At 39.0% G+C, this 23,825-nt stretch overlaps 9 protein-coding genes across 9 annotated transcripts; 4 read left to right on the plus strand and 5 right to left on the minus strand.

Annotated features, from left to right (window-relative positions):
- Positions 1-434: 434 nt before the first annotated feature.
- On the plus strand, positions 435-3,314 carry Cbr-csk-1 (the record flags this gene model as incomplete). Its single annotated transcript, XM_045244643.1, has 10 exons — positions 435-680; positions 729-805; positions 921-1,076; positions 1,119-1,302; positions 1,621-1,940; positions 1,995-2,156; positions 2,201-2,405; positions 2,455-2,541; positions 2,961-3,095; positions 3,276-3,314. The coding sequence occupies 10 exons, from the start codon at positions 435-437 to the stop codon at positions 3,312-3,314; spliced, it is 1,611 nt and encodes a 536-aa protein (XP_045092516.1).
- Positions 3,315-4,199: 885 nt separating this feature from the next.
- CBG03910 lies at positions 4,200-10,227 on the plus strand (the record flags this gene model as incomplete). The annotated part of the gene is made up of 13 exons (XM_045244649.1): positions 4,200-4,280; positions 4,323-4,413; positions 4,463-4,702; positions 4,747-4,870; positions 4,921-5,100; positions 5,145-5,269; positions 5,316-5,465; positions 5,514-5,778; positions 5,993-6,207; positions 6,258-6,490; positions 6,552-6,695; positions 6,743-6,955; positions 10,039-10,227. The coding sequence occupies 13 exons, from the start codon at positions 4,200-4,202 to the stop codon at positions 10,225-10,227; spliced, it is 2,250 nt and encodes a 749-aa protein (XP_045092515.1).
- Positions 10,228-10,642: 415 nt separating this feature from the next.
- Positions 10,643-11,048, plus strand: CBG03909 (the record flags this gene model as incomplete). The annotated part of the gene is made up of 3 exons (XM_002639285.1): positions 10,643-10,750; positions 10,799-10,876; positions 10,926-11,048. 3 exons carry the CDS (start codon positions 10,643-10,645, stop codon positions 11,046-11,048), a joined length of 309 nt encoding a protein of 102 aa, XP_002639331.1.
- A 79-nt stretch (positions 11,049-11,127) lies between these two features.
- CBG03908 lies at positions 11,128-12,636 on the minus strand (the record flags this gene model as incomplete). Its single annotated transcript, XM_002639284.1, has 3 exons — positions 11,128-11,213; positions 11,268-11,757; positions 12,481-12,636. The coding sequence occupies 3 exons, from the start codon at positions 12,634-12,636 to the stop codon at positions 11,128-11,130; spliced, it is 732 nt and encodes a 243-aa protein (XP_002639330.1).
- An 892-nt stretch (positions 12,637-13,528) lies between these two features.
- Positions 13,529-14,662, minus strand: Cbr-col-45 (the record flags this gene model as incomplete). Its single annotated transcript, XM_002639283.1, has 4 exons — positions 13,529-13,844; positions 13,887-14,142; positions 14,188-14,425; positions 14,486-14,662. The coding sequence occupies 4 exons, from the start codon at positions 14,660-14,662 to the stop codon at positions 13,529-13,531; spliced, it is 987 nt and encodes a 328-aa protein (XP_002639329.1).
- An 851-nt stretch (positions 14,663-15,513) lies between these two features.
- Positions 15,514-15,867, minus strand: CBG03906 (the record flags this gene model as incomplete). Its single annotated transcript, XM_002639282.2, has 1 exon — positions 15,514-15,867. The coding sequence occupies one exon, from the start codon at positions 15,865-15,867 to the stop codon at positions 15,514-15,516; it is 354 nt and encodes a 117-aa protein (XP_002639328.2).
- Positions 15,868-19,659: 3,792 nt separating this feature from the next.
- On the minus strand, positions 19,660-20,362 carry CBG25240 (the record flags this gene model as incomplete). The annotated part of the gene is made up of 4 exons (XM_045244668.1): positions 19,660-19,722; positions 19,775-19,876; positions 20,041-20,184; positions 20,237-20,362. The coding sequence occupies 4 exons, from the start codon at positions 20,360-20,362 to the stop codon at positions 19,660-19,662; spliced, it is 435 nt and encodes a 144-aa protein (XP_045098260.1).
- Positions 20,363-20,904: 542 nt separating this feature from the next.
- Positions 20,905-22,030, minus strand: Cbr-rpl-7 (the record flags this gene model as incomplete). Its single annotated transcript, XM_002639281.2, has 5 exons — positions 20,905-21,113; positions 21,159-21,375; positions 21,422-21,619; positions 21,845-21,944; positions 22,020-22,030. The coding sequence occupies 5 exons, from the start codon at positions 22,028-22,030 to the stop codon at positions 20,905-20,907; spliced, it is 735 nt and encodes a 244-aa protein (XP_002639327.2).
- Positions 22,031-23,046: 1,016 nt separating this feature from the next.
- Cbr-rab-11.1 lies at positions 23,047-23,776 on the plus strand (the record flags this gene model as incomplete). Its single annotated transcript, XM_002639280.1, has 3 exons — positions 23,047-23,208; positions 23,256-23,547; positions 23,595-23,776. 3 exons carry the CDS (start codon positions 23,047-23,049, stop codon positions 23,774-23,776), a joined length of 636 nt encoding a protein of 211 aa, XP_002639326.1.
- Positions 23,777-23,825: the final 49 nt, after the last annotated feature.

A 23,825-nucleotide genomic window follows, 5' to 3' on the forward strand; every position in this document is an offset into this window, starting at 1 on the left:
GGTCGCAAAATTAATTTTCAAATTTTGGCTGGAATTTCAGACAAAATGTTCAAAGTGGATATTTTGACTCTAAATTTTGTGAATATGCTCTCTATAATTTTCTCCGATTTTCTCCGAAATTTCAGCGAGATTGGTTCTTTCTCCGCGGTTTTGCGAAATTTTCTCCATTTCTCCGAATTTTTCTACATTTTGGTGAATAACCCCATTATGGAAAATCAGAGTCATTTTTGTGATGAAAAGCGAGTCATGCCATTCCTAAAACAGAAAGAAGCATGAAAAAAAAGAAGAAGAAATTTTCAGCACATCCTGGCGAGAGAGACATGTATCGAACGCCGAAATAGAAAAAATAATAAACGACTTCATAACGAATGGTATTTCAAGTATGTGAATTTTTGTAGCTTCTGTAATAATTAAAAATAAAATAATTTTCAGACATGAACAACGGCAACAGCTACAATCATCATCATTTTCCGACAAGCATTCCGATCTCCTGCTCGTCGCATTCTATCCAATCACAATCTCGAATGAACACTTTGAATGCAAATCGGGATCTTCTATCACCTGGAAATGATGTTATTGTGACTAGGACAGTCTCTCCATCGTTCTACTCACACGGAATGCCATCAAGGGATAACGTGTTTAGGAAAGATGATCATGTTAGAATTTTGGGGAATACATCGGTATGGTTTTTAGTTAAAAGTCGAAGGATTGAAAAAATAGCTTTTCAGGATCCAGCATGGTATCGAGCAAGGAATGCAAGTCACGAAGAAGGACTTGTACATGCCGATTGTGTTGTTAGAGTAAAGTACGTTTTGTGATTTTAAATTTATGACAAAGAACACCTACAATCATAAAAACAGGTTTTCTTAAATCACACTCAGTTCGCCTATATAATCTTCTTAATTTTTTCAATTTTTCAGTGGTCAGTCATACGAAAACGGAATTGTTCGAATGAGAGCAAGCGGATGTGATCCTGGAGCAGCATCGACCGCTTCAAGCACGTCATCGCATCACTCGAGTGTTGCGAATAATCAGCCATGGTTTCATTCCATGATAAGCAGAGAGAATACAGAAAAGTGAGCCTTTTGAGAAATCAAGCCACTATCCTACTATTACAGACTACTCCGTGGAAAACCCGATGGTACGTTTCTGGTACGCGAATCAACGAACTTTCCCGGTGATTTCACTTTGTGCATGGCGTACCACGGCAAAGTGGAACACTATCGCATCGAACAAACGTCAGGGGGTCAGCTAACTTGCGACAAAGAAGAGTATTTTTCGAATTTGACACAGTTGGTCTCGGTGAGTCATTTCGTTTTGGGATGGGGTGTGTGAGAACGCGGGTCATAAACCGGTATTATTATTGAGAAGACAGGCGATGGGGGTTATAAACGGGTAAGCGGGGTGATAAAGCGAAATTAAGAGACGCTAGAGGAGAAATAAGAGTTATCAAATTATTCTGATGCGAGAAAAGAAACGGATAGACAGGAAGGGACGCGGGAAGAAGCGATAAAAAATTAATGATATAAGCTGAAGAGAACTTGTTGAAGGATTCGAATTGTTGGGGAAGAAAAATTACAAAAAAAATAGAGAATCAATTTCAAAAATTAACATTCTCAGCACTACAAACGAGATGCTGATGGATTGTGTCATCGACTAGTAACTCCTATTATTTGCGAGACAGCTACCTTCTCATCAAACGGATCTTCTTCTTTTGGATCTTCCTCCACGGTTGATTTAGAAGATCGAACTTCTGTTTTTCGACACGCCGGTTTAGTAATTCCATCGAACGAAATCGATGTAGGTGATACAATTGGTCATGGAGAGTTTGGAGACGTCCGACTGGGAACTTATAAGAATCGAAAAGTAGCATTAAAAGTGTCCAAACGACATGGAAATGGAATGCTCGATTCGTTACTAGATGAAGCTAAATTCATGGTGTAAGTATTTTAAAAATAATAAAAAAATAATAGTCTATATTCTGAATTTTGCAGAGGACTATCCCACCCAAATCTAGTTACCTTGGTAGGAGTGGTTTTGGATGATGTGAACGTCTACATGATAACTGAATACATGGCAAATGGAAATCTGATCGATTTGTTGAGATCCCGGGGAAGGCATGCATTGGAAAGGAGGCAGTTAATGATGTTTGCGATGTAAGTTATTAGATTAGCCAAAAAATTAAAACAACATTTTTCAGAGATATATGTCAAGGAATGTGTTATCTAGAATCGAAACAAATCGTTCATAGGGATCTTGCCGCTCGGAACGTACTTCTGGATGAAGATCTAGTGGCCAAAGTGTCAGATTTTGGATTGGCGAAGAAGGCGAATAGTCAATCTAATGATTCAGCATCCGGAAAGTTCCCGATTAAATGGACAGCTCCAGAAGCACTAAGGCATAGTGTAAGCTATTCTTAAATGTAAATTTTAGTAATATATATTGAATTTTCAGCAATTCACTACTAAATCGGACGTATGGTCTTTCGGAATCCTCCTATGGGAAATATTCTCATTCGGAAGGGTGCCGTATCCTCGAATCGTAAGTTTTAATGCTCAAAAAATTTTCCGATCTCACAGGAAATGCCCGTTGTTATCTATATCTCCTAGTTTCTGAATTTTTTGGGAACCGCCTGCTCATTTTTCATTTATTTCAGGGGACCGATGGTCGTTCGGTATGTATTATTAGTTTCTTTGCTACTTTTTCATTTCAATCCCACTTCTATCGAACTATCTCTCTTTTCTCTATAAAATCAAAAGCAATGCTCGTGTGTTTCCCCCGAAATGTGTGTTTCCTCCTATTTCAACTTCCACCGTATTATCCCGAATATCCCCCAGATTTGGTTCAATACATTTTCTCTCTCTATCTAATAAGTTCTCAGCTCTGACTTCCACGGATTGTTTCACTATAAGCTACGCTCACTGAAATTTCAATATATAAAAACGTTGATTTTGTTTCAGCCAATCCAAGACGTCGTGAGGTATATTGAAAAGGGTTATCGAATGGAAGCTCCAGAAGGGTGTCCACCCGAAGTATTCAAAGTGATGAACGAAACATGGGCATTATCAGCGCAGGATAGACCTTCGTTTGGACAGGTAATTTAGAATGAGTTCATAGTCTGTTAAAACAAAAACAGCATGAGATGAGTGACTCATTCAGCTGACTAAACAGAAAATTGTTTCTCGTGTCTTCCCCATCTCACCAAAATTCAGTCTCTCGCATCACTCATTCATCCCTCGTATTTTGTTTGAATTCAATTATTACGAAATTTGCAGGTTCTCCAAAAATTAACATCAATACGGAAGACAGTATGAGAGACGAACACTTCAAACCACACGGTGTCTAATAAATGTAATAATTTTGGATGTATCAAGTCAACAAAACAATTTCCACCAATTCTAGTCCGTTTTTTTAAATTTTTCATCCTCTCTTTTCTCTGTTCCATTTGTCTTTGTCATCTCTTGAAATTCGTTGATTTTGTCATATTTTGTTTTGCTTTTCAAAAAATTTATCCAGGAATCAAACAGAAGTATACATCCGAAAAACTCCCCCCCCCCCCACCCCCCCCAATTCTAAACGGTTCCCTCTTTTTTCTGCATTTAAACCAATTTTTATCAAATTTACTTTTTACAACAACAACAAAAAAAAACGAAAAAATGCTCAATCTTTCCTACCATTTCGCCCATAACAAAAATCAGAAGACTCATCGAATATTGTTTCATTTGTATGCATAATTTTACTGGAAATTCTGCTTCTCGCGAAAGTTTTTACAATAAGTCCACCTCAAAAAAAAAGATTATATTGATAAGTTATGAAATAAATTTGATTTCAAACAATTGGCTGTTGAAATACATACTCATCGTGTGTCTATAATCACAATTTATCGAAATTCTGAGAGTTCTTGCAAAAAAAGAAGAAATAAGTACTTTTAAGATGCTCTAATGTCGAGTTTCACAAGTTTTGTGGATTATGTCGAAAAGGTATCAGTTGGAAATTGTTGATTATCTGTAACTGGATTCAATTTCAGCCTCATGTAGCGGCAACAAATCAAATTCCAGCAACATCAGATATGGGAGCTTCCAAAGAAAAGAAAAAGATAGATTTACTACCGAGTTAGTAATTGAACCTCGGTTTTCGATTAATTTTGAAAATATTCAGATGAAATTGGAAGCTCTTCTTGCGACGATGTGTCGTTTTCGATGCAGTTCGGAGAATCGGAACAAGGAAAAGTGATATGCACGAAAGTTAGACTACGGTTTATTCCCATCATTTTGAAAGAAGTAAGTATTTTGAGAAAATACGCTTAAAAATGATATTTTCAGAGAGATGTTCCACAGAGATCTAAATTTTTTGACGATTTCTACGATGTGCCTCTCACCGCGATCGCCAAGATGGAAGTTGCATTGGTCAGAGGTTACTTTTTCATTCAAAATTGGGCATCCAACCCATAATTTTATTCTAGGTGGGAGTCGAGGAAAACCGGATAAATTTCACCGAATAGAGTACAGTATTTCTAGCATGGAAACTGCCTCAGTCATTAGACTGACATTGAAGGATATGCGAGTGGTCACAATCGATTTAAGACGATCTCAAAACGGAACTCATTTGGCCAATCAGATTTTGTTTTTCTCAAAAAGTGGACCGATTGAAAAGATGACTCAAGTGGGAGCGGCGATGGAAGATCGAGGACAGAAAGCGAAAAGTAAGAATAACTCAACCCTCTAATTCTCTCAATTCAAAATTCAGTGCCTTACAATGGATACGATGCGTGGCATGCAGAGTTACAGAGATGTCAACAGAAAACTGATTCATCTTCAAAATGGAACATTCTAGCTCTCCACAAAGATGGATTGAATCCCCCTGGTCAAGGGTAAACTAGATCAGAAATTAATCGTTAATCCAAACTGACCTTTTTTTCAGATATCCGTTGTATGTAGTGGTGTGCAATATTTTGTCCAGACAAGATCTCGATAGGCAAATGCGGCATTTTAAACATGGAAGGTTTCCGATTTGGGTGTGGTCTAGAGCCAACGGAAATGGATCTTTGTTCATTTCGGCCGACCATGAACACAATGTAGCGACGTCCGAAATTCTAGCAAAGTAACTTTGAAACAATTGATATCCTTATATAATTGACAATTCAGAGTACAAGATAGTATTGCACGATGTCATCCGGAAGGTGAAAAACCGCATATTTTGAAATTAGATTCAGGATTTGTTGCTCGTATCGGGAAGGCTTTCGATAATCTTTTATCGCTATGTGCAATTGGTAATTTCATATAAAACGAGAAAGATCAGAGATATATCTCCTTCAGATTCCTACGAGCAATATGTGTCTCGACAGAGAAGTTGGAGCACAAAAGTACATCGAACTGGATGGTTACATGCCGTACAATCTTGTCTAGAAGTGACTCATGAAACTGTTCGATGGTTAATTGATAAAGATCGTTCGGTAATTTTACAAGGTAGTTATACTAGTTGTAAAGTTTTAGTTAACAGAACTTCATTTTCAGAAGAGGATGGAAAAGATCTATCGATCGTGGTGGCTAGTTTGGTTCAGATTTGTTGTGATCCTTTCTATAGAACAACTACAGGCCTCCATCAGCTAATTGAAAAAATGTGGATTGCGCTGGGCCACCCGTTTGGAGAACGTCTTCTATCAACAGAGCAAGAGAAGAAACAACTGACGAAAATGCCATCTTCGAAAACAGGCATCAATCCGACGTGGCTTCTGTTTTTGGATTGTATTGCTCAGCTTCACAGAATATATACATTCGAGTGAGTTTGAAAAAAAAAACAAATTGTTGAAGAAAAACAAAAGACATTAGCAGCATTGAATAGATTATTCAATAGAGTAAACACATATAGAGGTCACATGTTATTGAAGTGAAAATAGGAGAAATTGAAACTATACAAATTCAATGACCAGTTGTTCTCTTGAGTCAAAAAAAGGAACATCTGCGAGATGCACTTCAAATTTAACATCCGTCAGATTCACATTCTCTCCACATGTTCTCATTGCGCTTTGGGATCTCTCGCTGACTGGAATGGTTCCATCGATGACGTGTAACAACCTACAAGAACAACTAGTTGCTCATGTAGGCGGTGGACCATTCCCTCTGGATCGATATTATGAGAAGAGTTATTTGAAGATGTTCGGAAATGTTTGGCACGATTCATCACTTTTTATAGAGTCAATCAAGAAAAGTGGGTTTATAGTTTACTTCCAAATGGAAAAGAATTCATAATCACTTCAGATCAGCCAATTTCTCCCCACTCCAAGTTTTTGCGATGCGAATCCATCCGTCCTCCGACTGAATTCTGTGATATCCATCTCTGGTCAGACTGCTATCTCCGATGGATTCTTCCAGCAAATGGCAAAAATTCTGGAAACCTTTCTGATGAGCAGGCTCTCGATGAAAAGATGATAGAGATGGCGAAAAAATGGAGAAGCACTGAATGGAAGAAACATTTGGAACTGCCAGAAGAAGTGAGAAATATTCATAGAAATCGATCATTTTTTGGTAATAAAAGAAACTAAAAAATTACAGTACTCCTCTGCGTACCCCTACTCGATTCCTGAAATTTCGAGGCCTATCATGGAATTGAATGATTCGGATATGAGACGTCCCGATGATTTGGATTCGATTTCATTAGATTCTACCTTCAATAATTCCATTTCATTTACACAAACGGTGATTAATAGTTCTCTACTATACTATTTAAAATTGGATGTTTCCAGCCAGTCCGTAATAATGCTACCACTGAACCGATATTCGACCAATCGACACTGGAGAGAAGAAATCGAAAAGCAGCTGAAACAATCGGATCGGAATCCCCGGTGATTGTGATGCGTCCCAAAGAACAAATCGTTGGATTTTCAAAATACGCATTCGATGAAACTCCTTCCCGACGACAGCACTCGAAAACTATTGAGACTCCGATTTTGGATAGTGTATGATACCAATTTAAACATTTTATACGTAGGCACCAAAACAAAAATTTCAAAATAGATTTTTCCCAGTTTTTATTGTTGGATTGTCTTCTCCTACTTTATAGAAGTCCATTCCCAAATTTTCAGCGAAAAATCTTCATTCAATCCCGAGTTACAGACCCTTTTGTACCAGACCTCAATGTACTGACTTTCTCCTCATTGTTTTGTGGTGCGCAGAAAAGTGGGCGGGGTTTAGAAGCTTGCAATCCTGCGGCGCGGAAAATTCGTGAAGGAAGTTAAAGAAAAAGCTATTCGATGCGAGTGAGACCCGAACCTCCGCCTGCGTAACACAGGTGATTCGCTCAGCGTCTATAATAAATGAAATATTGTTCGCGGAAAGTCGCCATGGGTACATCGGAACATGCCTGCCGCAGGCCATTTACAGACCAATCGCGAACGCGCCACCGCAAACGACCAATATTCGCCCTATCGCGAGCAAATCTCCTACAATTGGCTTGTCGCGAGAGCAATAATTGGCATATATTGTTTCGAATCTGGAAGCTAGCAGCTGCTAAAAATTGTTTATTACACAGAAAAAACAATGAAAAGCGAAAAAACAATTAATTAAAAGTTATATTATTCTCTTCCGCTGTTGTCGAACTGGCTGAAACGGCATCGGAGCTTCTCGTTTTGTCCATTTTTGCCTCAGTCGATGACGATGAGCAGAAGATGATGTTGATTGTTGTTTCGAAGTAACTGAAATGAATTATCTAGATTTTAAGCTCCCAATTCTTTTTGTACTATACCTCTGACACAAGTTATCGACTGGAAATTTTTTCGAAATCCGCGAACTTAACACTTCCGTCTGAAATCAACTTTTTTCTCTGATATTCGTTTTCAAATTTACCCACTGTTCCAGAACTTTTTCCTTTCATGGTTATAAAGTATTCTAGTATAGTATTATATGTTAATTAAAAGATTCCGAACAAAAACTGCGAAGAAAACGGCGAAAAAAAAAGTAAAGTATCCAAAATAAGAAAAAGAAGTTCGGAAAATAAAAAACAAGATTTTCTTTGCGATTGTTCAATTGCGGACCTTTTATAGGGCCAGTTAGTAAGGTACGCATTTTGCTCGCGAATGGTCAATTGTAGATCCTCTCGTTCGCGGTAGATAAGTAATTGGTCGATTATAGCCCTTCTTCTGTAATTGGTCAATCACGAATCACCTGTGTAAGATCGGCGCGCGCGCCCCCTCACAGGTCCTGGGCGCGCATACGCATAATGGATGGGCGACGGAGGACGCGCCGATGAATTGGGTACAGGGAAAGGACGCCGGTATGGGACATACACGGGGCATATGGGGCACACCGCCGCCGCAAAGCTCTCCTCGCCTGGCTTGCTGGCACCGATGAAATGAACTAAAACGTTGGTTGGGGGTTCCTAGAAGTATCAGTTAAGTTCTATTGTGATGTGATTTTGTTCAGGTCATCCGATTTCGTACTTTTCCTTTATTATTCTATATTCTTTTATATTTTGAACGACATATTACTGATTTTTTGAAACTCAATGTTTTGGTTTTGAAAACGACTTATGGCAGTTTCCATTTAAATTTGATATGCAATCAAAAACAGAAGAAAATGGGAAAAAATTCGCTAAAAATTGTTTTTTTTTCATTTGTTCAAAAAATATGTCTCACTTTCACTTTTTTTGAAATTGCATAAAAAATTGAAAATTTTTATAATTTACACTTTGTAATTATTGTATACTTACCAACTTACCTTTTACTCCACCTGAAAATACGATTTTTACAATAATTACAAAGTGAAATCTAAAAATCTCAATATCACCTATTTTGGCGAAAAACATAGCAATTGACGAGTGAAAGACATGTTTCTACAAGAATTCAGCGATTTTTTAGTCTGCCATAACTCTTTTTCACAAAAAACATCGAAGGAATAATCGAAAAACTAGAAATGTAGGCTCGAATTGACGAAAAATTGACAAAGTTGCCGGTGTGGATTTACGGTAAACAATGCGCGCATCCGGGATTTCGGAGTGTTGTAGTCGGCCTACCGTATCAGACCCATATCGCACACATCGCCCACCCACCTAGAATCCATCTAGGATACGCGCGCATTCGGAACACTCGATTCAGCCTCTCCCGCATCGCACACATATGAGACTCATCGCAGCTCATTGTTCGCGATATGTGTCAAACGGACTTCTAGAGGATCGCATATGGATCGGGTCCTTTATGCGCATCATCGCCCAGGACCTGTGCTATCCAGTCGGCCACGGCTGCACCCGCGGTGGTAGCCTTAAAGGGGAAATAAGAATGTGCGACTCTTCGTTGCCTGCTGCCTCCTTCCGGTGTTGCCTCCTTCTTGTTTTTTTAATAGATTGCACTACGAAAGATGAGGAAACAGGCGTCTAACATTTTTCGGCCACATACGAATTTTCAAGTTAGGATTGTATTTAGTGGCAAATTTTGCGTAGAATCTTATGGTAAAAAGAAATTCGGTGGCACTAATCTGTGTCATCCTCAAAACTTCCAAAAACCGGAAATTTTGCAAGTTTAGAATTTTCGGATGCGTATGAAAACTATTTAAAGGTAATCAATCCTTCTAAAAATTGACACAGGTGTACACAAGACTTAGTTTTACCATAATATGCAAAAAAATTGGGGTCGTCGCTGAAATTTTTTATTTATTTTGGCTGGAACTTTGGCTGAAAATCGCGTTTTACGGCCACATACGAATTTTGATTTTTCTTCAAAATCCAATCTCCCATTTCATAAACTACCAGAATTCGTCAAAAAATCTGGTGGCACGAACTTCCATCTAACACTTTTAGCCCATTTTGTCAGTCCGACTCCTATTTTTCGAAGTTTTCGAATCAAAATAATGAAAATATTGAAAAACTGATGGTTCCATTCGATTTTTCGCAGTCGATTACGTAGGGACAAGTTTTAACCCAAAAAATAATGCGTTTCTAACGCCCGGTACAAGACTTCAAAAATGAACTTCTGAAAAGGGGAGAAAAATTTGGTCGCCCCGCCCCTTTTTATTGCGGCGCCTATTTATACGAAATTAATACACTTTTCAGTTCCCAGCAAAATACGAACACGCCTACCAACCAACTCCGGCTCGTCGAAGTAACACTGTTCGCTCGGATCGTCCTATTCCTCCACCACGCCCAGCTGGATTGACTCCTTCTCGACCGGAAGCCATCCTTCGTGTTCATATAGACCACCATGATGATACCAGTCCGACAACTCGTGTCACTCGTTTCTAACTGTTTCTTTTGTGTTATATAGTGCTTTTCTAGTTCACCGTGTTTGCAGTTAAATCAACTAAACTTGCCCCCAGAAATATTCGAAAAATTATCTTTCCAATTCACTTAAACTATCTACTTTATGCCCGGTTGAATATGTAAAAAAGATATTTCAAATCATTCTCGATACACTAGTCTATGCATAATTAAATATAATTCTCATGAATACTACTTCTTTTAGCCTCCATCAAATACTTCTTTCAATTTTCTATTTTTGTGATAATCCTGTTCTCGAGTTGTGATAAAACATTTTGCAGCGGTTATTTATAGGACAATTTTTTCTTTAAAAAACTTAAATTTGGTTTTAGCCTGACGTTTTACTCATGTCGATTTCTCTGATTCTTGTGTTAACAACTTCAGAATCATGCAATTAAAGATGTCGGAAGGTCGGAGTCGAGATTTAATCGAATCGCAAGCGACGGAGCCAGCCGAAAAGTCAGAGGTACACAAGAAGGTTCAAGAGTACATTGGAAAACGATATGAGGTTTGGAAATTTGCAAAATTTTCTTTTCCTACAATCACCGATTTTCAGGTCCAGCTTACCGATGGAAGATTCATTCGTGGAACGATGATAGCGACTGATAAGGATGCCAATATGGTATTCAACAAGGTGAGAATTCAATAAAAATTAACAATTTCAACAAATAACACATTTTCAGGCCGACGAACGCTGGACCGTGAAGGCCGACAGACCGGTACGGTTTCTCGGACAAGCTATGATCTCGAAAAAGTACGTGAAGAAGATGTGCCTCTTGCCAGACCCTAAAGAAACCGAAATCTAATTGAACCTCCTCTACTGTTTGCCACCGTGATATTTATATTCTTTTATTCTTTCTTTTCTTGTCAATAAATGAATTAAATCTAGCAAACACCGTTATAATAATCACATGCAATGATCGATTGCATCCATTTAGTTCCTGTTCCACAATTACGAAGCTGCCATTCCCCTGGAATTTTTGTTTTTTTTTTTGAGATTTTCAACGACTGATGGACTAAATTACCATGAACACATTGGAAATAAGTTTGACAATTTTGTGGATTTGGTTTATATCCCTCTTGAGACATCGATTCTTGGCAGAAACCATTTGGTGCTTGAGTTGGAACACCAGGAGTTGTATATTTTTGAATACACTTTTTGAGATTTTGATCATAAATGAATCCACTTGAGCAATCACGAATCTCCCATTCATTACCATCGCAGAGCAGATATTTAGAAGGGTCTCCATTTGAAATCGGACGAGTATCACCCACAGAGCAGTCGGTGGTTGTTGGAAGATATTGACATTGTTTTGTGTTTGAATTGAATTTAAATCCAAATTGACAGGACTCGGTTACCCAGTGAATTCCATCAACACATTCGTCAAATTTCGAATTATCGAAAGGATTCTGACGCCGATCTCCTGGAGTGCAGACGAGTGTAGTCGGACGGAAATGATGATGGTTTCTGGTAGGTGTTGGTACTGGAGAATCACTTAGAATACAAGTCAGCTTCTGAAAGATTTCTACAATTATTGTTCTGGTACAAGAGAAATTCCGGTGGCCGTGGCCGAAGGTCCCACAGCGACAACTACCGTAACCTAATTAATCCGAAGCATATATTAGAAAAACCGGTCCTTCTACTGTTCCAACCCCTCTTGGAGCGCTCTTCTATCACAGGGGCCCTTCAACCAGAGGGGGCCCTTTTTTAGTTTTTCTCGAAAAATTTGGCGAATTCTCATTCTAAATCTATGTAAATCTATGAAAATCTATCAATTTCGCCGGAATTAAGCAACTTTGCGAACGAAATTCTGTAGATCAGAATCTCAAATCAGAGATTAAAAATTTGAAAAATTCCGAGATTTCGAAAAACAAAAAATTGAGAAATTTTCAAATTTTCAAATTGAAAGTTCGGAAATTCCGAAAATCAATCGCCAGAAACTTAAAAATTCAAATCTCTCAAATTCTAAAATTCAGCAGTTTAAGAATTGTGAATTTCAAATTTTTTGAGAGTCAGGGAATTCGGTATATCAGAATTTCACAAATTCAAAAATTCAGGAAGGACCCTTCTAAATTTAACCCGACAAAAAGGAGTAGAAATCGAGAAAATAAATTCTGAAAACAAAAATATTTTGAGGTTACGGTAGTTGTCGTTGTCGGACCTTCGGCCACGGCCACCGGCGTTTCTCGTCCACAGCAACAATTTTAGAATAATGGTAGAAACTGTATTCCGCTCACATATTTATCGAAAATCTCTCTTTCCAAACAATACTTGAGAAACCATTGATTCTTACAGCACTGGTAATAGGCAGTTAGATCATATGGATCCGCCATTGTTAGTCCATCATAAGCACAGGTTCCATTTGTTGGAGTTGGATTTGCTGACATTTTCATTTTTCTAGGACCTAGTTCCTGATTTTTCACTTACGATAGCTCTCGATAGAAGAGAACAGAAGAAAGAAGACAGAGAGAATAGGAATCATGATAATTCTGAATTCTTTGACTTGGGCTTCCGGTTTTATAGGTTTCGAGAAATCAATTATCGCCTTATCATTCTTTTCTGACAGTTATGAGTAATTGCAGGAAGAATCAAATGAAAAATGTTCAGAAAAATGAGTCATGCGAAACAAAAAGCCTATTTTTCAGCCTAAAATGCTGCAGTCCGACTCTTTTCATTCATCTAGTATGGTTTCAGTATTCCTATCATCCATTTGATTCATGAATTATTATTCTGATTGTTCTGATATTCCTATCATCCATTTGATCCATTTGATTCTTCCCCATTTTTTCAGGATCTTTCCAATTTCTGTCTTCTGCCTCCTGGAGGCGTTCAAAAATTGCGTATGTCACCCATGTTTCAGGGGACATCGCGGGCAATTGGGAAAAGTTTTCAACCAGCAATAAACGCACCTCGGCAAAGCCTCATTGGTCACGTTATCGCCCCAGCGCAAAGCTAAATTTGTCAGGAAACGGAGAGGTGTACATGCGGAGTGTGTACCGACACCTCGCGGGTTCCGCGAGTCACTATCCAATGCGTGGAAAAGGGGCGGAGCCAGAGGAAAATGGGAAGGAGAGCTCTTCTTCACATTCAACCTTGGATAATCCGGAAAAGATAGAAAGTTTAAGATTATTCGTTGGGAAAATTTCGCAATACTTCCCATTGGAAACAAGAAAATAAAAGGAAAACGTATCAAAAACACTGATTTATTATGGTATTGCAACAAAAAAAAAACCAAAACGTCATGAATAAATAAGTTTCAGACAAATCGAATAAAAAAACAGAAACTTAATAACCTGGTGGTGTTCTCGGTGGTGGACAATGATCACAAGATCCTTTCTCACCAGCAGATCCATCGGATCCTGGCTCTCCAGGTTGTCCTGGTTTACCATATGGTCCTGGATTTCCTTGATCCCCTGGTGCCCCCTTCTCTCCACCAGCTCCATCCTTTCCACGGGGTCCTGGTGGTCCGGGTGGTCCTTGTGGTCCCATTTCTCCTTGACGTCCTGGTGGACCTGGTGGAGCTTCACCGGCAAGAGTCTTTCCATTACCTCCAGTCTCTCCTGGACGTCCTGGATATCCTGGCGGTCCTGGTGGTCCAGCGCTGTAGAATTTAATTTAGATAGATTCTGATAATTTTACTTACGGTCCTGCGTTTCCTTTTGGTCCAGCTTTTCCAGGTGTTCCTGGTTCTCCACTCTCTCCGGGATATCCTCTTGCTCCTTTGTCTCCTGGTGCTCCAGTGGGTCCTGGTGGTCCAGGAGGACATTCTCTAACACATGCTTCAACAGTATCAGATGGTCCTTCTTGATATCCGGCATCAGACGGAGCTTGTGGTTGTTCTCCGTTCTTTCCATCTGTTCCTGGTGCTCCATCTTTTCCATCACTGCCATCAACTCCATCTGAAAAAGTCCTGATTTGAGAAATCAATAAAACAGACCAATTACTGTCTCCTGGTGGTCCTGGTGGCCCTCTTCTACACTCTGCTGGCGGTGGAGCTCCTCCTCCAGCTGCCTGTGCTTCGGCGTACTGTTGTCTACGGTTTCTGCTCGATCTATCTGGAATGTACTGGCCGAAAAGCCACGTTCCCTTGACTTCTCTCTTCGTTCGTGCCACTAATTCTTCATCTCTTCCACGACTTCTAGCCATTTCCATCGTCTCTGTCCACAAGTCACGGTTTCGAGACTGGAATTTTCAGAAGAAATTTTTTAAAAAAGAATAAGGAACGGAGATTTTAAAACAAACCTGACAAAAATGTGCATCGTTAAGAAGGTTTGAATGAATTCTCTGAATTGCTTGATAAGCAATTGGGGTCAGAATCACAATCGCCAGAATACAAGAAGTGGAAAGAGCAACTGCTGAGAATGCGTTACGACGGAATCTGCTTACTTCCACGTCTTCATCGTCAATTAATGACTTCATATTTTTTCTCTAACTTCAAAATGCAAACAAAACAACAAATGAGAAAAAGATACAAAGTTTTTGGTATGATCTACATCCTTTATATACCAATTCATACCAGTTTCTCCGCTGATATTCATCTTTAGCGGAATTCTCTCTTCCACCACGAAATTCCAAGAGAAAGTGTCGAGCCCTACGCCCGTAATCTCTCAGCTACATCTCTTTTTTTCTCTCTCAGATTCCGTGTTCCGTCTCGAATAGGATAACTGGTCAGATCTTTTTTCTGTATGATTTAATGTGTATTTCTAACACTTTTACTGGATTAGAGGAAGAGAAAAAAGATGAGGGAATGGATTATGCCAATTAAAAGATGCTTTTATTTTGAGTCATAAAAATTTAATGACTGTGTTATGATTCAATAAGAATTCTTTCTTCTTCGTTTTCTTTCAGATTGATATTTTCGTTCCCTGAATTCTATTCTGGCACAAAAAAGTCGGAGTGGAAGAGGTCCCAAAACGACAACTACAGTAACCCAAAAATATATTTAATTTCCGAACTTTCTCGATTTTCATGCGTTTTCAGTCAATTTGTAAACTATTTATCGAAAATGTTTATTTTCCGACTTTTCTAGGGGAAAATAACAGAAAAATTCCTTAAAATATAAATATTTTTAGGTTACGGTAGCAGCTGTTGTGGGACCTTCGGTCCGTATAATATTAATACAATATTAATAAAAATAATATTTATTTATTTATCAGTCAGTTCAGGTATCAATGGATCACATAATCTCGTCCTTCTTTGCCTCCTTCTCCTTTTCCTTTTCTTTCGCTTCCTTCGGTGCCACGTCGGCTTCACATTTCTGAAATAATCCATTAAGAATAAATCCCATTTCCATAACCAACCAAGTTTTTAGGTGGAGCCGGCAGTTTGATACCTCCTTTCATTTCGTCTTCTTTCACACTTTCAGGCATCATTTCAGCCACTCTCGTGTCCTCAACAACTGGTTTCGGTGGACTTGGAGGCTTCGGAGGTGGTGCTGCTGGTTCTTTTGTTGCTTTCTGTTCTGTATCCTTAACTGCCGATTTCACGGAATTGGCTTGTGGTGCATTCATTTTAGACTTTGCTGGCTCTTTTGAAGCTCCACTGCTCTTTTTCTTTTTTCCACCACCACATACCAACACGAGGTGGACAATGAGTGCGAATTGAAGCAGAATGAAGAGTATCATTGAACTTCTATCTATGTTTTTCGTATTTTTTTATTTGGGAGTAGATTTAATTAATACCTGTCAGTTACTGCAATTAAGATCTGGTCGAACTATACGAAGAAATATTATAGGGTTGTTGCTGGCCGCCAGTGCCAGAGCTATGGGTCTTTCAATTTTACGTGATTTGCATTAAAAGCCAGCGAAATTTCTAACAAGAGAAGGTTTTTTAGACAACGGTTAAGAATTTGCTCAAAATTTGCATACTTATAGTTTAAAGGTGGGGGGACAGGAGATTTTTCGTAGTTTTTTTGTAGCTATAGTATGCATTTTACCGTGACGGTGTACAACGCTTAATGTCACTCTGCGTACAGCTGTCGTCCTCGTCTTTATGTATGCAATCGGGCGTGCGCTTTCTCTTTGCCCGCGTGGCTCAGTCGGTAGCGGCGCCGCACCCTCAATCATCGCCTTCACAAGTTCAACTCCTCGAGAGGCATCTTTGAACGGAATTTCGAGAACATTATTTTTTTCATGTCCCCCCACCTTTAAGACATGCTCTATACAATGACGAAACATTTTTAGCCCGTTCTCACACCCAGGCCGAAAAACTTTGTCTGAAAATTTGGGCCGATTTCGGTGCGCTGGGGATTTCGACTTCCCCTTCCCTCCTCTACCAATTCCGCGTGAGAGGAAAATATCGGTTGTGTGGTGTTGTGGTAAGAGGGTGACTCATTAGGATTGACACAGGTCCTGGGCGATGATGCGCATAAAGGACCCGATCCATATGCGATCTCTAGAAGTCCGTTTGACACATATCGCGAACAATGAGCTGCGATGAGTCTCATATGTGTGCGATGCGGGAGAGGCTGAATCGAGTGTTCCGAATGCGCGCGTATCCTAGATGGATTCTAGGTGGGTGGGCGATGTGTGCGATATGGGTCTGAAACGGTAGGCCGACTACAACACTCGAAATCCCGGATGCGCGCATTGTTTACCGTAAATCCACACCGGCAACTTTGTCAATTTTTCGTCAATTCGAGCCGACATTTCTAGTTTTTCGATTATTCCTTCGATGTTTATTGTGAAAAAGAGTTATGGCAGACTAAAAAATCGCTGAATTCTTGTAGAAACATGTCTTTCACTCGTCAATTGCTATGTTTTTCGCCAAAATAGGTGATATTGAGATTTTTAGATTTCACTTTGTAATTATTGTAAAAATCGTATTTTCAGGTGGAGTAAAAGGTAAGTTGGTAAGTATACAATAATTACAAAGTGTAAATTATAAAAATTTTCAATTTTTCATGCAATTTCAAAAAAAGTGAAAGTGAGACATATTTTTTGAACAAATGAAAAAAAAACAATTTTTAGCGAATTTTTTCCCATTTTCTTCTGTTTTTGATTGCATATCAAATTTAAATGGAAACTGCCATAAGTCTTTTTCAAAACCAAAACATTGAGTTTCAAAAAATCAGTAATATGTCGTTCAAAATATAAAAGAATATGGAATAATAAAGGAAAAGTACGAAATCGGATGACCTGAACAAAATCACATCACAATAGAACTTAACTGATACTTCTAGGAACCCCCAACCAACGTTTTAGTTCATTTCATCGAGTGCCAGCAAGCCAGGCGAGGAGAGCTTTGCGGCGGCGGTGTGCCCCATATGCCCCGTATATGTCCCATACCGGCGTCCTTTCCCTGTACCCAATTCATCGGCGCGTCCTCCGTCGCCCATCCATTATGCGTATGCGCGCCCAGGACCTGTGGACTATGCTGGTTCGACCCCCACTGTGGTAAAACTTTTTTTGCATTTTTTGAAACTAATTTTTAATTCCAAATTTGCCCCCCTAGACACTATATGACACTTTTTGATTAATTTCAAAAGTTTTCAAAGAAAAAAAAGAGAGTTTGAGGAAAAAATAGATAATGGTCTTTTCGACCGGTTCTTACATCCTCGTATCGTTAAAAACGAAAATTTCATTCTTTGAAAGTTGCTCAATTTTGCTCTTTTTAAGGTGGAGTACTCACAAATCGATCACATACAAGATTCGAACCTATTTCTATAGGTTTCAGTTAAGTTCAAGCGATATTTCAGAAATAGGAACTATCAAAGTTCTAACAACAATCAGATTTTGGAGATTTTTTGAGCCCAAAGACAACATTGGGCTGAAAAAATTTGCCAGAATGCTATTTTTATCGTTTCTGAATAATTGGAACGTTTTTTCGCACTTTTCAAAAAATCATTTTCAAAGTGTGGGGGACCCCATGGTGATTTTTTTCAAAATTTTTCAAAAAAAATGTTTTTGAAAATGTTTAAAAGTTACTTTAGAAGATAGAAAAATGTCCAAAAATGAGTTTCGCACTCAAGAAAATCCTGAAAAACTATTTTTTAACCTCGAAAAATGCATGTTTTTGGCCAAAATTTAGTACTAAAAGCACTTTCAGAGGCCATATTTCGGCTCCTTTTGAGAACGGGCTAAAATTTTTTTTGGATTCGGATTCAGCATGTTCGAAAGTACCTTTGTACAAATTTTTGGCAAGTTCTCAACCGTTGTCTGAAAAACCTTCCCTTGTAAACAGGCAATATTTGCCTGTTTAAGATTTAAACCGGCGTCAAACGCGCTTTCTTTTTGAGAATAGAATTTACCTTTTGGTTCACCAATATCCTCTCACTGTAGCTTCAATTTTAATTATCTCAGTTCTTATAAACGATAGCAGAAAACCGTCAACTGATAAAATGCTCCAAATGTCAAGAAAAACATTTTGGCAGTTGACAGTTTGGTCATATGTTTCACAAGAAGTCTGATAATTGAGGTTAAAGAGATAGAATGGGAATTATAAAATGTTAGAACGAATTTGGTGTTTGAGAAGTTACCACTAGTCTTCCATTAATGGTTATTGTGATTATGTCTGGATCGAGTAGTTGTTTAGCTTTTTAGAAGTTGAAGTTGTAAACTTTGATTTTCGGGACTTCAGAATGCAGGTTTCAAAAAACTCCGAAGTTTAGTGATCTTGACATTTTAAATTTCAAAAATTTAGGAATCAAACATTTTTGATCGTTCAATAATGTTAAGCATGACAGTACAGGAACTCCAAAAATAGTTTTTGAAAAACGATGAAAACACTGAAATTTTCAGGAAATTCAAAAATTCTTGAATCCTGAAAACTCGAAGTTCGGAAGCTTTCAGGAAAGTGTAGAGTTTCATGAAATCCATAAACTTTCAAAATCACACAAAGACTTTTTAAAATTCGGAAATTCCGAAATTTCGGAAAACATTTTTCAAAAGCTTCGGACACCAGATTTCAAAATTTCAAACAGAATTCCAGAAGTAATCAAATATTTCGAAGGACTAAAAATATCAATTTCATTCACTGTTTCGGATCATCTGTCGTTTTTTTTCTTTTTCAATCTTTCCTCTATGAAGTATTTTCTATTGAAAAATACATATTTTAAAAACCTGGCGTTTAATGCCTGTGAAAAATTTTTCTGGCGATTCACGCCGCTTTGAAAACTGGCACTGGCGGCCTGTGCAAAAATTAAAAGCGGCGTGTGGCGCCAGAAAACGCCGTTTTGGCCAGCCTAAATATTTAAATTGCTGATTCAGTGAAAATTTCCAACATACTAGCTTTCACGTTTTGCTTTAATTCGTGCTGCTACGGATACTGTACCACAACATACTTTGAGGGCAATTGATGTTTCTTAATCTTTAATAACTCTTAACTGTAAATACTCATTCAAAGCATATTTATTTATGAAATTTAAAGCGACAAAATAAATAAAATTAGCATTTCGATTACGTATTGAAATTCGAGCCTCAATCCGAAATTGTGACCCAATCCGACCAGAATTCCTCTTTCATTCGGGTCACAAATGTCATCTGAAACCACCTCGGTGACCTCAATTAGATTCTTCAACCATAGACAACTCACCAGATTCGGTGTTCTATCCTTCATGAATTGCTTGAGTCTTGCTTCATTGTGCAACGGAGTGTACTTGAATTGAACCAACACAGCGAATGCTTTACAATCCAGCTGGAAAAGGGAAGGAATAATTGCCGGAAATAGTGCTAGTTCCTGTTCCAAAAATATTGCGAAATAAGAAATGTGTTTCATAGCCTATGAATAAATCATGATATTTGTTCAATTTTGTTTTTCTTTAATTTCCAAATTTGTTTTATCTGTAACTGGCAACCCACCCATGACGGTTCATTGACATCGAAGAAGTACTTATTTGAGTTTAGAAGTGAAGCAAGTGCTTCCAGCATTGCTTCCGTTCGGATAGTCACTTCTTTTCCAGCAGACTTCCCAGATAAACCGTATCCACGTACTCGACGACGGGTCTGAACATGGATGACACCTATTCCTATTCCCAGTTCTAAATAGTCTTCTCACCCTTTTTTGCATTTGTGGCACAATCCAATTTCTCCAAAAATACAACTGTACGAGACCGAAATCTTCGATGATCTTACGATCCTCGCGTAGCCAGGAGAAGTCTTGACCACGTGAATAGGCTAACATCCAGGTCAACTCATCAAGCAAAGCACTCAAAGCTAAAGCTTGCGCACGTTCTTTAGGTGTTAAACCCGAATCAAGAGACTGCAACAAAATGTTTAGGAACTGAACTAATGTTTTCCAACTTTTCCATATTTTGCTAGCAAGAAATCAAGTCCCTCCATAACATTTTTGAAGAAAAAACCATCAGAGTCAATCAGTGGATACAAATGCTCTCTTGGAAGAACATTGTAAAGGGAGCATTGCTCAGTCTGGAGAACAAATTATTGGCTCAACTAGGGCATGTGAACCTACATCATAAGGAATTCGTTTGCTTCTCAAAACCGTTTCTAGGAATAAGCAAGAGGGTGAATAATAAGGAACTGTGACAGTTCTAGGAAGAGTAGTGAGCAAAGCAGTTTTCCGATGCATCCGAATGGTCGTTTCATGAAATGCAAGATGAGTCGAGCTAGTTAAGACGATCACGTTTCATGGTTATTTATGCACATAATAAACAAACGACAAACAATAACGATTTATCCAGAAGGAAGGTATGAACAACGAAAAAGTTAAACCATTCTTCGGAGAAGGTTGTTGAGTTGATCTTCTCTGTTTCCGAAGTCTCCTCCCTCAACGAAGTGGTTGGTCTTCTTGGTCCATCCACCGGTTGGGTTGTTGAGCTTGAAGGGCCACAAGAAGTTGGTGGCCTCCTTGAAGTGTGGTCCGACGGTGGCGATCTCGTGAGCCAAATCCTCGAGACAGATGATGTTGTACTTTCCTGAAAATTTGTAAACTAGGAATTAATTTCTATAAAAATTATTACCGAGGCTCTTCTCGACGATGGTGTTGTCGGTGATTGGAACACGGTTTCCATCAACCTTAGCGTATCCACGCTTGTAAAGGAGATCGTGGATGGTCTTGTTGTTTGGGTATCCCCAAGCAACGTATGGCTCGATGATGCGGAGAAGTGGAAGAGTAGCCTTGTTCAGCTTGACGAACACTCCGTTGTTGATCTGACGAAGACGGAGGATTTGGAGAGCCTGAAATCAAAAATGTTTCGATAATCTCATGCGAAATTCAAATTACCTTTCTTGGCTTTGGATGAAGCTGGTTAATACCGCGAATTCTGACAACGAAGGCGACCTGGTGCTCAGCTGGGACGTAGAAGTCTCCCTTAGCCTCAGCCTCGCGCTTGAGTCTGAGTCCCTCCTTTTGGGCGTTTCTGTACTCTTGAACGTACTTCTCAGCACGCTTGAAGTACTGGGACTTCTTCTCCTTGTTCTTCTGAAAACAAAAAGCGTATGTCAAATAATTTTTGATGTTTTGTTTGCAATCATAATTTTAAAAAATTGTCATCGTGTTATTGAGATCCATTCTGACTTGAATACACCTCACCCAAAAACAAGATTTTTTTTATAGCTCAGTTTTAACGGCTGGCTTGGATAATAATGGATCCTAAAACCAGTGCTTTTGAAGAGCAACACAGCAATTTTACATTTCATGACTTACAGCAGCGACGGTGACCTTGTGTTGAGCAGCCTTGGTGCGGGCATCAGCTCTCTGCTTTCTGCGCTTGAGCACAGTCTCTGGGACTTGTGGCACTTTCTTGCTGAAAAAAAATCATTTTAACCTATCACAGTTGCGAGTTGTGCGCCCCGAGAATATGAAAAACAAGAAAACTTACGTTGGAGCCATGGCAGGCGATTGATACCCTGAAAAGAGTAATTGAATTTTTCGATTTCAGGTAAGTGAAAGTGAAAGAAAAGCAAAACCTATTCAAGATTATAGAATTTTCGGACGGAATGCACTTTTTTCAAAATTTTAGGTGAACAGTATAAACAAAACCAAAATTACTAATTTGCCAAAAAAAAAACACCGAAAAAGGAGCAAAAAAGCTCGAAAACTTCTAAAAATTCGTTAGGCCAAAAGAAAAATAGAGAAATTCTCTTCCGAGAGCGCCGCAGCTGAGGGGTACGGTAGTTCTTTCGTGGCGAGACCCTCTCCAGTCACGCGCTGCGGCTTGCGACGCGTGCGCTGAGAACGACGTGGCTGCACCGGTACGCCTGACCTGTTTCGCGTTCGCCTTCACGGTTTTCACACGCATTTCAAATTATGAGAAGCCTATTACCAAACATGCTGAATAATCACTCTACCGTTTTAGTCTATTTCTATTCAAATTGGTTCGAGGTTTACCTCGAAAATTGATTTTTTTTGTAAAATATCATTCAACTATTTCGAAATCGTGTCGGCAAACAAAGTACCGACCCTCACCTCCTCTTTTTTGGTACGATAAGCTCCTCAAGACTCTATAATAACCCTTCTTCATACATTTGGTCTGACTAACAGTTAAATATAATCATTCCCTGTAAATGTATTTATCCTTTTATAATATGCATCGATCCCGATTTGATGCGAAGTTTCCAAATTTCGTTTTTTTTTGTTAGATCGGAAAGGCAGATGTCCAGCTGTAGCCGGTTGGACTGTTTCGGCCGCAGAACCGGTTTCTTCTTTCTCCATTCCCGATTTTTTCGGTGTCGGGAACAGAACATACAATTTCCCAATCTTTTCGTCAGACATAACAACCTCTTGTTCTATCAATATCGATTTTGAAGAAAAACATTTCCTTCTTGCGATGAATCATGTGACCAATGTTCTATCGCTATATAAATATCTAGTTCAATATTGAAAATATTCAAAGGTTTGCAGAGAAAATGGGCTCTCGTGACGACGAATACGACTACTTGTTCAAAGTTGTTCTGATCGGAGATTCAGGGGTTGGAAAATCTAATCTTCTCTCGCGCTTCACCAGAAATGAGTTTAATTTGGAATCCAAGTCAACGATCGGAGTCGAATTCGCCACGAGAAGCATCTCGGTATGTTGAGTTGTTACTCGCTTTATAAAAAATGTTCTTATTTTTAGGTGGAGGGCAAGACAGTTAAGGCTCAAATTTGGGATACTGCAGGACAGGAGCGTTACCGTGCCATTACGTCCGCCTACTATCGGGGCGCTGTCGGAGCTCTCCTCGTGTATGATATTGCTAAGCATGTCACATACGAGAACGTAGAACGGTGGCTGAAGGAACTTCGTGATCACGCTGATCAGAATATTGTTATTATGCTGGTTGGAAACAAAAGTGATTTGCGCCACTTGCGAGCTGTTCCTACGGATGAAGCAAAGATATATGCTGAGCGAAACCAACTATCATTTATTGGTGAGAGAATCATCGAAAAATGTTTGTGAAATGTGATATATTTGTAGAAACCTCTGCCCTCGATAGCACCAACGTCGAAGCAGCTTTCACAAACATTCTGACTGAGATCTATAAATCAGTATCGAATAAGCATGTAGGATCCGACCGACAGGGATACGGTGGCGGCGGTGGTACGATTATTCCCGCTCCACCTACCGAACCTCCAAAGAAACAGTGTTGCAACTCCTAAATGTCTAAATTTTTGTGATAACCTGTGTACTTGTCGTAATGCCTTCTCT

Source organism: Caenorhabditis briggsae, assembly GCF_000004555.2.
Source record: "Caenorhabditis briggsae complete genome, chrI, whole genome shotgun sequence".
Classification (NCBI taxonomy): domain Eukaryota; kingdom Metazoa; phylum Nematoda; class Chromadorea; order Rhabditida; family Rhabditidae; genus Caenorhabditis; species Caenorhabditis briggsae.